At 42.7% G+C, this 16598-nt stretch overlaps 2 protein-coding genes across 4 annotated transcripts in view; both read left to right on the forward strand.

Moving 5' to 3' along the window:
* rgs12a (regulator of G protein signaling 12a) overlaps positions 1-2166 on the forward strand; it is a 36361-nt gene extending 34195 nt beyond the window's left edge. For all 3 annotated transcript variants that reach the window (XM_062384322.1, XM_062384324.1, XM_062384323.1), the window contains one exon: positions 345-2166. In XM_062384322.1, coding sequence (XP_062240306.1) covers positions 345-622 — 278 coding nt within the window. In that variant the 3' untranslated portion in view covers positions 623-2166. The remainder of the gene's footprint in view (positions 1-344) is intronic.
* Positions 2167-3746: 1580 nt separating this feature from the next.
* LOC133950114 (hepatocyte growth factor activator) lies at positions 3747-15611 on the forward strand. The gene is made up of 14 exons (XM_062384317.1): positions 3747-3874; positions 3990-4053; positions 5247-5340; positions 7411-7484; positions 7604-7747; positions 8390-8521; positions 9804-9914; positions 10354-10528; positions 11203-11300; positions 12132-12378; positions 13322-13461; positions 13795-13935; positions 14661-14803; positions 15323-15611. The coding sequence occupies exons 1-14, from the start codon at positions 3809-3811 to the stop codon at positions 15506-15508; spliced, it is 1815 nt and encodes a 604-aa protein (XP_062240301.1). The 5' UTR covers positions 3747-3808; the 3' UTR covers positions 15509-15611.
* The last annotated feature ends 987 nt before the right edge of the window (positions 15612-16598 follow it).

Here is a 16598-nt window from a genome sequence, read left to right on the forward strand (position 1 = left end):
GTAAACAAAGTGTGAAGAATGAGAAACACGCTGCTAGCCAGCTGTCCGGTTGATTCATTTCATAATGAATAACGACAATTCATACATTCATTACATTCATTACCTCATCTCTGAACTTAATTTGAGCCTGAGTCGCATCACGTTGATTTTCGTCCGCAATGGTGTTGAAGAACTCCCATGATGCCACGCTGTTAGGTCTTTTCTTATTGTTTTGATTAAGAGCCCCCTAGTGGCTGAGGTTAAATCGCATGTTAACGTGTTTTGCTATATTTCGCATTCACAGTTTTCTCCACAATCCATGACGTTTGACCTAAATTTTTTTTTTTTGTCTTTACTTCGAACAGAAAATAACCCCAACGCAAAGTCACCTGGCGAAAGGGTCGGCGGCCCGCAGGCGGCTCAGGAGGTGATGGACGTGGAGGGGGTGCATCTCGAGGAGGGGACGCCGGAGACGCCCCGGGGGGGAGAGGAGTCTGAACTCAGCCTGAGCTTCCAGGGCTACGTGGCCGAGCTGCGGCAGTGCCAGAGCAAGATGAGGACGGGCCAGCTGCCGCAGAACGTCCGCAATCCACCCGAGGGCAACGACTGCCAGACAGAACTTTTCAAGGCCACAATTGTTTAAAAGGGAACACCCCCCCCCCACACACACACTGCTGCACTTTTAAAGCCTGAGGCAACGTCTTCTGAAAGAGAGCGAGTCAAAGTGATGGGCTGCATGTAGAAAAATGTAAATGACCACTCCAAAAATATCAAGAATAGAGTGATAGATGTTGTACATTTCTTCAGGATTTTGGCGTATTTTTTAGTACTGGTTGTGATATTGGGACAGTGGTACGTTTTTGTTATGGTATAGCTTCATAATTAGGCACAAAGCAGTTCTGTCATGAGCCATGTTAGACTGAGGACAGCAATGGAAGAAGCCACTTTGGGTTCCATTGTCTAATGAGGCATACATTACCAATTATTTATTTGTGATTATTTGTCTTTTTTTATACATCAGTCATTGCTTGCTAATGAAGGAGTTACATTCTGAAATATATGTATCAGCTAAAGGGATTTCATTGTATTACAGTTTAGAAACACTATATAACTCCAGCTTTTCTCCACTACTCTTCCTCTGAGGAAGACTGTGAGATACAGTTAAAACCTCCAGAAGAACCTAGACAATATCATTTTAATGAACAACTTAATTTTAGTACCTCAAAGTAAAAATGTGGAATATGGCAAAAATGGCCACTAAATGCAAAATAGCAGGCTTCCTGTTGCGTTTTACGATATACATGTGTTTTATGACCAGACAAACAAAAAATTCCATGGGTGCAATTTGAAAAAAGCAACAGGAAAACTGCTATTTTGCATTTAGTGGCCATTTTGGCCATATTCCACATTTTTACTTTGAGGTACTTGTACCAGGGCTAACATCAGATCAACTTCAAATTGAGATGAGTGTCATCACAACAACATGGAGATACAAAGTAACTCAAAGATCATCATAAAGAAATATTGTTGTATATTTTACAGTACAATTGTACAGTGATCTACATTAATGTTTGTCTTCATTCAAGTTCTATACATGTTACTGTATTGTACTGCCTTTCTTTTTCCTGTAAGTTATTTATTATAAGATGTATGATTATATTGAGGTATCTGCCCCCCCTTCCCGAATTCCGTATCGCTCAGGCGATTAAAATGTGAGAAAACAGATCTAATCATCCGCTTATCAGGTTTTTCCGTTCCCGCCACATCCTGGAACTGCTATAAATGTTACTGCTAAATCATTAAAAGAAGATTTAATACTCTTGAGTTAAGCAATTCATTAAATTAATTGTGCTTTAAATTGCAACTCATAAATACTTAGAACTTAACTCTGTGTCCATTGGCTTCCTATTTCTGAGATGGAAAAAAAGAACTTTGTAACGTGTGACCTGTTGGAAAGTGGTGACCTCAGTCGTTGGATCATATGTTAGACATCAGAAATCAGTTTATAGGATCAACACGGAGGTAAATCACGCTTTACTTGGATATTTAACTATTTCCTACGTATATCTACTTCCTATGTTTTACAGATGCTACTACATGACAGTACCTCTATTGTCTGTACTTTCTTCTTCTGTGGTTTTGAGGTTGTACAAATGTTTAATGATTAAAAAGCTTTGACGGCGGCAATCCTTGACCTTCCTGTTCTTTTCTTCGCTGCGCATGATTGATGCCGGTGCTTCTGCCAGCAGGGAAATCCTCCCCATCCCATTCCAACCCTGGGCTCACCTTGTAAAAGCATACCTGAAATACTCCTCTGTTGCAATTTAGTCTTAAGCAAGACTCCTCCATTGACAATCTCGGCGTGTTTGTCCAGTTTAATGTGTTTGCTTTGTCAGAAATGTCAATAATTAACGTTGTAGTTGACTTTAGTTGAACAGCTTCCTCTGTAGAACCTTCACCTGCGGGTAAGTGGCCCATGTGAACGTGCTCCTTGTCGTCCGGCCTCGTCTTTTTATTTTTAGCTCAGCATCTGGAGAGAGATTATTACAGCTGGTGAAAATTAGAGGTTAGATTAGGAGTCTTTGTCGTGACACGGCATGTAACTGCAGGAATGCTGACAACACACAAGTTACTCCGGCTTTTCACCTCCCTCATTTCAAAGCCACTGTCATTACTGAGTTCTTCATCAGAACTATTTACTGCCTCCAGACTCTAGACTTTCCCTTATCTTGGAAATTCAGGATAACTCAGTAGATCAGCTGGAAATGTCCTGATGGGCAGACTGTTTCCACTTTTATTTTGAAGGGCACAAACCTCTTTATTACCTCGGTCAGATTTTTCCACAAATAAAGCACTTCTACCGCGATGTATTAAATAGTTGAAATATAAAAATAGAGCAAGTGCAACATGTGTCTTGAGGTTCATGTCACAGTCCTAATGTTGTGTGCATGTGTTTCGGCTAACTTAATTAGTTCGATCATGGGAGTGTGTGCTAACTTTTCAGTGAAGCCAATTGTTGAAGCCAAAGACACCAAATTATATTTGATTTCATTGTGGAACATTCAGTTCATTTTCATGGGAACATGATGCACGGCCCTAAAGCCAGCTTTGCTGTCTGTTACACTATTAAACTGGTTTCAAATGGGTTCTGCCATTCAAATCAAGATTGCTGCACTACATTTAATATGAGGGCAGTAGACCTGACATAGAAAGGAGCCTTCTCCCGAGACACTACACAACTGTAGATAGTATGCTTATACACAGTCATATACTCTATACCTATATTTATACATATATACAAACTTACATACCCTAAATCAAATATAATCCTTTTCATTGCTATTTATAGCAAAACGAGAGGAAGATAAACTAACCTGTCACCTCGCTGTCTCGCCAAACTAGCGCTTCCACCCAGGAGGCACGTTTGCATCACGGCCAATCAAAGCCCGGGACGATAAAAGCGTCCTTCAGTCATTTGACCCCGAGAGTGAAATCCGATTGAAGACAAATGCCAGGTGTTGGTGAAAAGGTGGCTTTACATGCTGCCTGGGGGGGGTCTCAGGGCTCTAGTGGCCCCTGCAGCCTCTGCCTCAGCCTCTGGAAAGTTCCTCCACTGATAATAACCCGTGGGTGTGAGGGAAGCTCCAGCCACCAGAGGATGATGACGCAACGGGTTTACTCAATAGCGCTTAATATTGTGAGGGACAGGATAATACATGCAGGGATTCCCACGTTCCCTATGACCAACAGCGGGCTGAGGACTCGCAAACTCTCTGGAGTAACCTGACAGTTCCTCCTCCGCCAGGAAACCAGCAGCCTCGGACCCCCGATGCAAACTCTCACCATGGCTCACTTCATGTTACTTTTCCTGCCTTGTGTTCTCAGCGTCGGGACGGTAGGTTATCGCCATCTCATCCACATTTTGCGCAACTTTCGTATCCACTGTGCCACCGTGCGTGCGTAAAAGAGGAAGAAACGCGCCAAACGACTTTCTCTTGACTTGTTTTCAGCGCATGTTGGTCCCTGGACGTGAAGCAGTCATCTCCACAGAGCCGCACAGGGAGAGCAGGAGAGGTATGTTGGACTGAGTCCTGTGTTTAATTCAGAGGAAGAAGAGGGAGGGAGGGAGGAAGAGGGGATGCTGATTAGACTGGCACTGAATGGGATGATGGTTGTTGTTTTTTTACAGAGAAAGTCTGTTGTGAAGTTTGTGGGTAGGGCTGATCGATAAAACCATGTTAATAACTATCACGATATAATTGTCATTGTATAGCAACCGTTAGATATATGTGATTGTATTGATTATCATGCAGTTTCAAAATGTGTGGAGGTATGACACCTCAGTGTTTTTCTGTTTATCATGTTCAAAAGGAGTCGTTTTTAATGTCATCGTTAAAGGTCAAATGTAGAAACTTCCTCTAAAATGACTGATCAGTCTGTAAATAAATAATAATGAGACATTTATCATGATGATAACAATGTTGACAGATTTTTATGTCCATGTTGACCAGGAGCCTATGTTTTTGTCCTCAAACTATAATCACTGATGCTGTGTTCAGATTTGTAACTCTTTCGCTCAAAACCCTGCTTGTGCTCACGATGTGCGCTTGCACTCACAAATGTTGTTGCAACTTTTTATTCTTCTGTGCTTTGGACAACTAATCCGTCAAAGTTCCCCCAACCAGCTCCTGTATGGGACTGCATGAACAGGGTTAAAGTACCCAGCCATACGGGACTCAGAGCTAATGTACCCACAACCAGGGAGGGACAATTTAATTTGTCATCACCACATCTGCGTTGCACAAAAGAATTCAATTGCAGAAGAACTAAATATTTGGAAATCTGTCCAAACAAGAAAATATGTGTAATTGTGAGTGCGCAGTTTGAGCACAAGCATGAGCCATTTGAGTGCAAGCACAGGGCTTTGAGTGCAAGCGTCACAAATTCTGAACGTGAAATCAATAAGTCCTGCTCTCAAACTGAAAGACCCCGATCTTTAAAACAAAGAAAAAGAAAAGGTATTGGATATCATAATGGGTTAAATATAATATAATACATTTTGATCATGTGCTTGTGTTGGTCTGTTACTTGTCACTCAACACTAGGATTTATTTGTCTGAAGAGATTTAATGGTCTTTTTCAAAGTGAAAGCAGTTGTGTGTGAGGTACAAGAGGGAAACGGCCCAAGCGTTCTTCTCATTTCAAAGTTCTTTTTGTTTCTGTGTCCAGTGAACGTAAAGTTTTTCTTTCTTTCCTCTGTCGGTCAGTTCTCACCACGACGGGCAAAGAGTGTAAGTTCCCGTTTCGTCAGGGCGGCCGGCTCCACTATCACTGCGTCACCATCCTGTCCATGAGACCCTGGTGAGTCCTCCACCTCGTCTGGATCCACTGTTTTTTTGGTTACACAAACATGTGTGTGTGTGTGTGTGTGTGTGTGTGTGTGTAATCACTCACGGTTACCACACACTCAGGTCAGACTGTGCTGCCTCGTCATTTTTAATTCGGTTCAGACACACACTCAGAAACCACAGAACTTCTCTACGCCGCTCTGACACTCACCCAGCGCAACTATTACGTCACAGGCCTCCGTCTGACTCTTCCTCAAGGTGCCATAACTTAACTCTGTGATTTTCCAGGTAGTGTGTAACCGTGGTGCGTAGTCGCACTTAATTACAGGTCGCACTGATGGGGGATTTGTGCAACAGGAGACATAATGCAATTTTATAATGAGGTAATGGGGCTAATTCGCTCTAGTGAAATGCTCCTCTCTGAGTTGTGTGTGGGCCTCGTAATGATTTGATTGTCACAGCTACAACATCGGAGCAGACATATCAGAAGGAGCTGATTTAAAAGGTGACATGTTGAACGGCCAGTTTGGATGTTTAGGGGCTGATGCTGATATTAACATGAATGAGTATAAGATTTGTGACATCGATAAATCACATATACATGTGTATGTCCAGTTAGTGAGTCCTAAGATCTCGTTTTCAAACCCTGAAGTTGGTTTGTGAATGCTTTATCTTAGAAACACCTCCAGGGAGCCCTTTTGAATTCGATAAAAAATGTCTTCTTCCTCATGGTGATCGCATCTGATTCTTGGGAAAAAATATACGAAGACTGAAAATGTACTATCATCGTAACAAAAAAGCATTTTGTTCAGCCTACTGAAAAATCTAAACATCTGAACTGTGACTCCAGATGAAGTTTATAAGACACTTCAACTTCTTACAGTTTATCCTAAGGGTGTGTATCTGCCCTAAGCAAAACCGTCACGAGTGCATTTTTATTACCTCAGATTATGACACAGCTGCACTCTTTCTTTTTTTCATATTTCATTGGATGTGTATTTTGGAAAAGAAAAAAAAGACAACAGACTCGCTGTGGGGCTACGGCTCCTTGTCATTCTTTAGATATGAGACAGTCAGGGCGGGTGCCAGGCAGCAAGATGGAGCAACACGTATGCAATTACACCATATACGGCCCCACGTCTCTGGTCCACCTCCGCTAAACACATTACGACAATATGAGCCTGCGTGTTTCCATGATGTGCTCATGCAGCCGGCGGAGAGATGGATTTACTACTGCGCTCTGCAGATCAGTGAGCGTCGCCCTGAAGTACGCTGATGGTTCGACCCGTTGATTAAATGAGTGGATGATTGATAGACTTCACCGGAGCTGTTCGGTTATTACAGAAAGTGTTTTCCCTTTTCCACCTCCGACTCAAAGTGGCTGCCAAGGTGCAACATTCCTGGTGGTTGGATTACGAAAAATCCTCCATCATGATAGAAAGGATTTTATGTCACTATATCAGTGTATTACCTTTTCCAAAAACTGACACTATCTATCTATCTATCTATCTATCTATCTATCTATCTATCTATCTATCTATCTATCTATCTATCTATCTATCTATCTATCTATCTATCTATCATCTATCCATCTATCCATCTATCTATCTATCTATCTATCATCTATCCATCTATCCATCTATCTATCTATCTATCATCTATCCATCTATCTATCTATCTATCTATCTATCTATCTATCTATCTATCTATCTATCTATCTATCTATCTCTCTATCTCTCTATCCATCTATCCATCTATCTATCTATCTATCTATCTATCATCTATCCATCTATCTATCTATCTATCCGTCTATCATCCATCCATCTATCCATCTATCTATCTATCTATCTATCTATCTATCTATCTATCTATCTATCTATCTATCTATCTATCTATCTATCTATCTATCTATCTATCTATCTATCTATCTATCTATCCATCTATCTATCTATCTATCTATCTATCTATCTATCTATCTATCTATCTATCTATCTATCTATCTATCTATCTATCTATCTATCTATCTTTTCTTCAGAGTGTAATCTGCGCTCACTGGTGTATCTTTCTGTTTCCCTTCTCTCAGGTGCTCACTCTCTCATAACTTTGACCGGGACCGGCTGTGGGGTTTCTGTGCACCGGACAGAACTCAACCAAACGGTAAGTTCACCAACCACAATAAAAGAGCATTCAATCAGAGGTATTTTGTCATGAGATATATCGTGTTTATCTTTGTCCCTCGTCCTCTCATCATCCTCCTCTTTTCTCCTGTGTTTCAGTCTTCATCCACACGTCTCGTAAAATCACGGATCCATGTCAGGCGAACCCGTGTTGGAACGGTGGCGTGTGCACGTTGATCCCACACCGACACACGTTTGAGTGCCAATGTCCTGAGAGGTTCTCTGGGAGACTGTGTGAAGAGAGTAGGTCGATTATTAATATAAATATAATGCCAGTGTTTTCTGATGTTCATTCATTGATTTGGCTTCACTTTTGGCGTCCATGCTATTATACAATGTTTACTTACTTTGCCTTGAATTTGGTTTTGTCAAAGTGTTTTTATATGATCGTGTACAACGAGCAACGCCTCAAAGTAATTTCTCAAAACTTCCCTACTTAAAACTATCAACTATTAAGGGTTAAGAGTTCATCTAATCTGGATTTTACAGCACTTACTTTACACTTACGAGTGTTTCCCAGTTCTTTCCATAATGCACTTTGATCAACATTAAGATTTAATTTAACTCGGTTAAATGAACAGCAGAAACATACTAAATGCCGACTTTGCAAAGTCAAGCGACTGATCTGGGATGTGAAATAGATAGTTCAAAAGATTTCACCTTTATTTCCAGATACGCCCAAAGTAAAATGGAAAAATCAGTTATGGGTCATTTGTACTTTTGAAATGATTTAAATGGCTGACTGCAAAAACAATAAGAACCCTGTGTCCACATGCAGCCACTCTCCTGTCAGTGTTTCTCACTCTGTCCGCTCCATTGAGCTCCTCCATCTCCTCTCACATTTCAACCCACGGCCTTTTATCTTGTTTTCTGTCTTCTTTTCAGAGAAGTGCTACGAAACCGTACACCTGCGCCATTATGACACCGGAGAGTCTTGGGGACGCATCCACCTCCGTAACGTGGAACAGTGCACGTGTGTGGCGGGGGAAATCGAGTGTGAGAGAGTCCGCTACTCGGGTAAGACGTCAGCTCTTGTTCCCTCGGCTCCGACTGTGTCTGCCGTTTGTTCTCTGCTCTGCTTTGGTTCCCTTTGTCCTGCCCCGGAAAACAAGCTGTTAATCTAACCATCAGCTCACAATGAAATACATGTATTCAGCATTTTTACTCAGCACCTGATGTGTACGAGGGCTTTCCCAAAACCCAAAGATAGTGGAAAGTATGACCCCCCCCCCCCCCCCCCCCAGAGACGTCTAAGTATCATGTCTCATGGAAAAAAAAGAAAGCCCTTTTCTCTCCTTCCGACATCACGTCCCTATAGATGATATGAAAGGTGTGTCCCGCCCTCTCTTTGATCAAAGCTCCAAAGTTTGCCGTTACCTTGGTAAAAAAAAGCCGATTATATGACTCACTGTGACTCAGGAATGGTGTTATAGAACACACCCCACGGGTCCATACGGTGCTTTCATCTGAACACATTCTCTGGCATAAAGGAGCGAGCGGCACTGAGGTGGTTTCAGGCTCCCTCGACTGAAACTGTCACTTTGTTTTTCTTTTGTCAACCAGTGGCCGTGAAACTGAAAAATAGCTCCTTGTACCTGAATGTGCCTTGACTCGGCTCTGAGCTGGAATTTGACGTTATCTTTATTGTGTGCTGATATCAGCTGCATTTATTTATTTATTCTTTAAGTAAAGGTTTCTTAAGGGGTTGAGTTCACTTCCCAAATCACACGCTGGGGCCTGTACTCTTTAGATGGATCCGATGCAGATGAAGCATAACTGTTTCAGAGATTCGGCATCAGATCCTAGAGAAACATTCAGGACAAATATATAATCTATGTAAAATAATAAAAAGATAAAAATTAAACTATATTTCAGTGGTGAGATTTATTGTTGCTGAACCTGCAGTCATTGGGCTCTAGGGGGCAGCACAAAAGGCAGCGTACGCGACATCAACACGTTTTAATAATTTGTATTAGCCTTTATTTAAACAAGTCAGTCGCACTTAAATTAAAATCTCTTTTATGAGGGATACTTTGTGAAGAAGAGGCAAATATGTGGCTTTTTAGCTGCGATGTCCCACAACGTAATATTTCTGTGTGTATTTAACAATACAAGCGAAACCTGTGACACTTCACACCACAGATAAGAAGTGTCTCTTAGTGCAGCTTTAAATTCCGAAAGAAAGATAGAGATATCACGTCATGATGCTAATGTAGAAGTGTGTCAAAGTTGTATCAACCATTAAAACACAAAAAAAGCAGGTGTTAAGTTGTCGTGTTGTGTCTCTCGATGTGTCCAGAGTGCCAAACGAACCAGTGTCACAACGATGGAACGTGTCGACTCATCACAGCCACCGGCAAAGAAGTGTGTAACTGCAGGAACGGCTACAGCGGCGCCGACTGTAGCTTCGGTGAGTTACATGTGTGACGCTGTTAAACTATAAACATATATTATATTATAATCGCACAGTGCTCATATCACGCTGAAAATAATGGTTCAGTGGATTCACATTTTCCAGTGGCTGCACAGTCTGCCTCACAAGTTCTTGGAAGACATTATTTATGTTCCCTTCTGTGCATTTGTCCTTTACACATGTTCCTGCACATGCATGTGCGTGAAAAGGCTTTTATTAATGGCAGCAGGTGGAGACACGAGCAGGCTGCCAAACTTGTCCACAGTTGTTGTAACTGTGGCGTTTCTTCTAGACTTGTTCCGACCGATTCCAGCGTGAAGAGAAAGAGATCAGTTGTCCCAGAGATTCTCATCTGCATTCACAAACAGACTGATTGCACTTGTGTTGTTTACATACCTGCGTGATACTGACTTTGTGTGTGTGTGTGTGTGTGCAGAGCCGGAGACTGAGTGCTACAACAGCAGGGGGAAGAGTTACCGAGGGCTGGCGAACACCACAGAGTCTGGAGCCCGGTGTCTGCCGTGGAACTCCGACCTGCTGCTGGACGAGCTGCACGTGGGCACGGTGGTCGCGTCACAGCTCAGGGGCCTTGGCGAACACGCCTACTGCAGGTGTGTGCATGTGTGTGTGTGTGTGTGTGTGCGTGCACGTGCTGAGGCATCCTGCGGGTTGAATGAAAGATTCTTCCAATTATGGCTTTGAGATGATAATTACAATAGCTCCTCATACGTTTGTCGTAAAATCTATTTTAAAGCTGGCTTATCCACTCGCCTCCCTCGTGGTGACAAACTGTTTACAAGGCTGATCGGTCAGAAGTGTGTGTGTCAGCATGTGTCCCCCACATGCACGAGCCCTCAAATCTCCCCAGAGCAAACCAGCAGCCAGGAAACCACCACATTGAAGTCTGATACAAATAAATAAGAAACTTTTCTTATCTCCTGCACATTCGCTCCTCTTCCCTTTCTCACTGGGAAGAATTCTGCTTTCACTTGTTTCTGTGGCCATGATGCCCCGTCAGCCATTTGGCATGTCCACAAGCAGGAGGCCATATCTTCATTTAATTAAAAGCAAAAATAAATAATAATTGATGCGCGAGGCTTTGGTTGGAAATCCCAGCCAGCTTTCACCTTCTGAATAGAGACAAAGCCCCTGTATAATCCCTTTAGCTTCTGTATTGTATTGAGTAATGCATGGAGCTAAAAAAAGTGCTGCCACACCTCTACACACACACACTTACACACACATACTCACAATGTACACTGTGTGTGTGTGTGTGTGTGTGCAGAAACCCAGACGGAGACCAGAAGCCGTGGTGCTACACGCTGAATGAGGACGCCATCTCCTGGGAGTACTGTGACGTCCCCTCCTGTGTGATGCCCGTGTGTGAGTAGACACACCCAGGGGAGAGGTGTTGTGGAAGTTCTGGTGTCACAATCTGAACATGATGTACAAAATGAACATCATGTTGTACTGAATAACTAGAGAGTTAGAATTTCTTCATAGAATTTAACAGAACTACTTATTTTTGTCACCCCCTATTGGTCATTTGAGAGAACACAGGTTCCAGGCACTACAGCATCCGCTTCACTCTCAGGAGTCAACATCCATTTTTATGTCCAGTCTGTGTTAATGATAGACTTTGATGCTTAGTCAGACAAACGATCTGCATTCATCATTTCCTGTTCAGTAGAAGTTCTTGTCGCCCCTGAGAAGCTAGATGTCTATGTTCTTATGAACCTTCTCAAGGAAGACATATTCTTATTTGATTTATCTTACTTTTCCTGAAGGCCAGTTCCTGCATCATTCAATTCTCTGAGTTTGTCTCTGCCTTGATTAAATGACACAGTCCTGCCATCTGAGAAAAATTCAGGAATTAAAAACACAGCTTAAATCTGCTGAGTCACTGCTGCAGCAATAAAGAGCTGAATTCAGAGGAAGTTCAGCGACGAGCCGTTTCCCTCAAGACGTGGGTTAAGATGAGAGAGGAGGGAAATAGGTCACGTCAGGTGAAACCAAATGTTTACGTTTGTCAGGGTGCCAGGTTCAGGAACAGAATCCACAAACTCATCATTTTATTTAGAGAAGAAGCTGCTCTGCTTCCTGCAGGTGGGAAGAGTGTGAGCAAGTTCTAGCAGTGTTCTAGCTGTTAGACCAGTTTTTGATGATACCCCCTGTTTCAGTGATTTATAACCAGGCACTTGTTTCCCCGTGCAGCTTCTTCTCGGAGGATTATTCCATTCAACAAACCAAGCTCCCGCAAGCCCGGTGGAAAGCCTGTGTGCGGGAAGAAGCACAAGAAGAGGCTGTCCCCAGCCAGGGGGCGAATCATGGGTGGAAACGCTGCCCTGCCCGGCACCCACCCCTGGATGGCGGCCATTTATTCCGATAATTCCAACTTCTGTGCCGGGACCCTCGTGTCCTCCTGCTGGATCGTGTCTGCGGCACACTGCTTCTTCCGCCAGTAAGGAATATACGCATGGGTGGTTTGAAAACATGTTACTGCAGATCAAGGAGAGGGTTTGATGCCCTTTGGAGACAATGTGAAACCGATGAGGTCATTTTGTGTCCCTGTTTTCCGTCACAACTCAACACGCGCGCCATCCAGAGACTGTGACCCCTCGGCTTCACAGCTTTGTGAACACACTATATTTAGAGCCGGCGACCAGTTCGAGGAAAACCTAAAAAAAACACCTCGTGCACAGATGCTGTTTACGTGCGAATGCCTCCATTTGCTCCCGATGTCAACAGACGAGCAACTGTTCAAGTTCAAAGATCTTTTGTTCAAGCATTAAATCATTCGGTTAAAGTTTATCTTTCAGAAAGAGACACATGCAAGGATTTATTCTAGGATGCACATTCACGGCTAAACTGTTTTCTTATCAGATTTGAGATAAGAGTCCCCCATGTTGCTTACACGCCACTTTACAAAATCCTCTGGTGCATATAATTATGATTGTAACTGTATTTATAGAGCCCTTTTTAAACACAAGAAAACAAATGGTTAGAATACAGAAAGTACAGGAAGTGCATAAATAATAATGTTATAATAGAGAGAGAGAGAAAAAGGGAAGAAGACATTGTCTCAGAAAGAATTTATCGATCCAGAGTCCTGGGGCCCTGATGGCAAAAAATAAGAATAAGTATGAATGTAATAGATCGATTTCGTGGCCTTGCACTTGTTGGATTTTCTGTTTCTTGTGCACACGTGGAATAGACTGATGATTAAATGTTAAAAAAGAGACGTTGGGGTATCTCAGCCTTCAACGTCTGGAGACAGTTCAAAGAAAAGTTTAATGAAATCCCGCAGCCTGCAGTTGTCTCGGCAAGATAACTTGGCTCTGGGAGCTGAGATATTGAACATTCAGAGGCCGAATTGACTTTAATAACACACTGTCTCCTCGCAGCCCGCTGATGTCTCAGCTCCGCGTGGTCCTCGGCCAGCAGGGCTTCAACGTCACCGGCCCCAACACCAGGACCTTCGGCGTGGAGGAGTACGTCTTCCCAAAACAGTACTCGGCGTTCAATCCTACGCTGTACGACATAGGTAATCATTCACTACACACACGCACAAACACACACGCACACACACAAACACGCACACACAAAAGTGACTCATAAACTGGAAGACCTTCTGTCCCCATTCAGAAAAACACAAATTCACTTAAGACCCCGGCCTGTGAGCACAGCTGTGTGTCACTGAACAGCTGTGTTTCTGTGGCCCCCCCCCCCCCGTCCCTGAAAAAACACACACATAAACACAAAAACACACACACACTCACACTGTCACACACACAGAGTCTCCATGTCCAAAACTTGCTTCATCTTCTCTTCTCCCGTTTTGATAACTTTTTATTACCCCCCCCCCCCCCCCGCTCAGTTCTGATCAGGCTGAAGAAGCAGAACGGCCGCTGTGTGAGGAAGACTCCGTTCATCCGGCCCATCTGTCTGCCGGAGAAGAGCACCACGTTCCCCGACGGCTACTGCTGCACCATCAGCGGCTGGGGGTTCAAGCACGAGAGTGAGTCATCGTGACAGCAACTACCTGCATGCCCATGTTTCAGTCACTTCACATTCAGTCAATGATGAATGATGTTTTTTTTATTTATACGTGCACGAGTCAGAGCCAATCTACTTAAATGTTTGAAACATTATCTTAGAACCAGGATCAGGTTTTGGCCTCTATTCACAAATCCATGGCTAAGTTTGTGTTAAAGAAATTCTTCTGAGGCTGGAAACTACTCACTTTTATTTAACCAGCTGGTGAAGACTTTGGGAAATTGTTAAAAACGTAAAGAAAAGCCCAATCTCACAATGATAAAGAATCCTCTAATAGAGTTGTGTGTAAATTCGTTCGGTAGTTTTTGTGCCCTCCTGCTGAAGATCACACAAACAAAGGCATCGCAATCTATAACACAACTTAACACAATTAAGGTTGTTTTAGGAACCTGGTGGACTTTAGTTTCTGTGTCTGTGAAAGAGCTACAGATTCCAGATTCCTCAGAATTAGTCAGAATATACTTATTTTGAATTTAAACATGTCTTTTTTAAGGCTCTGCACAGCCATACAGGGGTTTTCCAGTCTCGAATTATACCTCTACACTGCCCCCCCCTACACACACACAGACACACACAGAGAAGGTTAATCAGGCTGATGAAGTGGGAGCCCTTGTTTTGAGTAGTAAACCACAACTGGGCAACACGCACACCAACAGTTTTAACACGTGATCTGTCTTCATGTGACAGAGGACGAAGGATACTCCACCCTGCAGGAGACCGGAGTCCGGCTGATTCCCCACGAAGTCTGTAAGAAGCCTGAAGTCTACGGCAACCACGTCACCGCCGACATGATGTGTGCCGGGCTCAACGGCTGCCACGACGCCTGCCAGGTAGGAGAACAAACGTGGACAGAACGCACACACAAACACACAAACACACACAGGCTGTATAGTCTAAAATCAAGCCAGATAGAAAGTGTGAGCTAATCTTTTACTGAGCCACGGCGCCCTCTGCTCTATGTGGTGAGAGACTCGGTCGTGTTCCCATATCTGAGTAATTCAATGATTTTAATGTTGAGAAAACAACTGTATATGATGGAGATTACCCATGAGCCCCGGCTGCTTCCTGAACCAGAAGAGCTGCGGCACCAAACTCTTTGTTTTGGAAATTCCTCACTTAATTCTTATATCTTTCTAATAAGATAAGACCAAACTGTATGGATCCACCCACCGGGGAGCTCCTTCCTCTTCAGTTTAAAGTCACGGTTCCTCAATGGTAGAGCGCAGGTTCCCACTGAGTCCGGTTGAGGTGTGTGGGTGTGACTCAGCTGCGTGTGGGCCTCTTGTTATGATCTGTGCATGAATGTTTGTGTGTTTGACTGAATCTACTTGTGTGTGTGTTGACCTCAGGGCGACTCTGGGGGCCCTCTGGCCTGTGCGAGGGATGATGTCAGCTTCCTGTACGGGATCATCAGCTGGGGCGAGGGCTGCGGCCGCTCTGGGAAACCTGGCGTTTATACTAAAGTGGTAAATTATATCGATTGGATCAATTCAGTGATCCGTCCTAAATCCAGAGCTTTCGTGAACGAAACTTGACCTGGACACTTATTATTTTTAATATATGGTGATGTAATGTATTTTATTATAACTATTTTTTTTATTAATAACAAAATTGTTGAAGTTTATACATTCGTTTTTTTAACTGTGAAACATTTTGACTGAATAAACCTTCACTGACTTGAAACTTTGCGTCTTGGAACTTCTTTGTGTCTTTCTTTTGTTGTTGTCCAATGCTTTCAACTGTTTGACATGTTCTTCATGAGGGAATGAAGTTTGAAATTGACTTGCTGTTTGTGTTTGTGTTTGTTTGTGTGTGTGTGTGAGCTCAGTAGTTGATGTTTCTGCCAGTTTGGGGTCACTAGCTACACTTTTTCAGGAGGTTTTCATTGTGGCATTGTTGTGATTGTGTTCTTTCAATGAATATATTGGCAAAACTGGAAAATGACGGTCGGTATGTAAAGTTCTTTAACTTTTGATATCAGCGTGTTGTACAATGTAGTTTGACGTGTTTACACATGTTATATATTTCCGTTTGTTTTGATGGGGGGGTTATGTCGTAATTATTTAAGGATAAGATGTGTTTTGTTGTAACTTCATTAAACTTTTCGACTTCAGGTCAACTAGCAAAACTAATATTTTCAGCTAGTTTTTGTTTATTAATATGCGTTTGTCTCATTAAATGTTTGATTGTTAGAGATTCATTGTATGAATTGTGTTGATTTGTGATGAACAGATTAATGTGATTGTCTCTATTGGTAGTTTTCTGTCCTGCGCAGGTGAAGCAGCGGCCTGGTCGTGCTCTTACTTTGAAGGTGTAACGTATTGTGTACGATAAGGACTGTGGTTTTTGTGTTGATGAAAGTACAAGTTGCAAGATGAGTTGAATGTTCATAAGACTTCATATAATCCTGTTATATTGTTGTGTTATTAAATGTACTAACTTGTTTTAATCCATACATTTAGCTTTCCATTTTTAAATGAGTTAAAGTAAATGTTTGTTAATGATTTACAGATGCATTTTAATCAAATGTTATTTGTAATCCTCTGATCACGTGGTTTGTATCTGCCAGTAGTTGTGTGTCTTTGCAGCAGTGAAGCAGCTCAGGTGGCAGCAGTCTGGCACACA

Source organism: Platichthys flesus, chromosome 24, assembly GCF_949316205.1.
Source record: "Platichthys flesus chromosome 24, fPlaFle2.1, whole genome shotgun sequence".
In the NCBI taxonomy this organism is placed as follows: Eukaryota; Metazoa; Chordata; class Actinopteri; order Pleuronectiformes; family Pleuronectidae; genus Platichthys; species Platichthys flesus.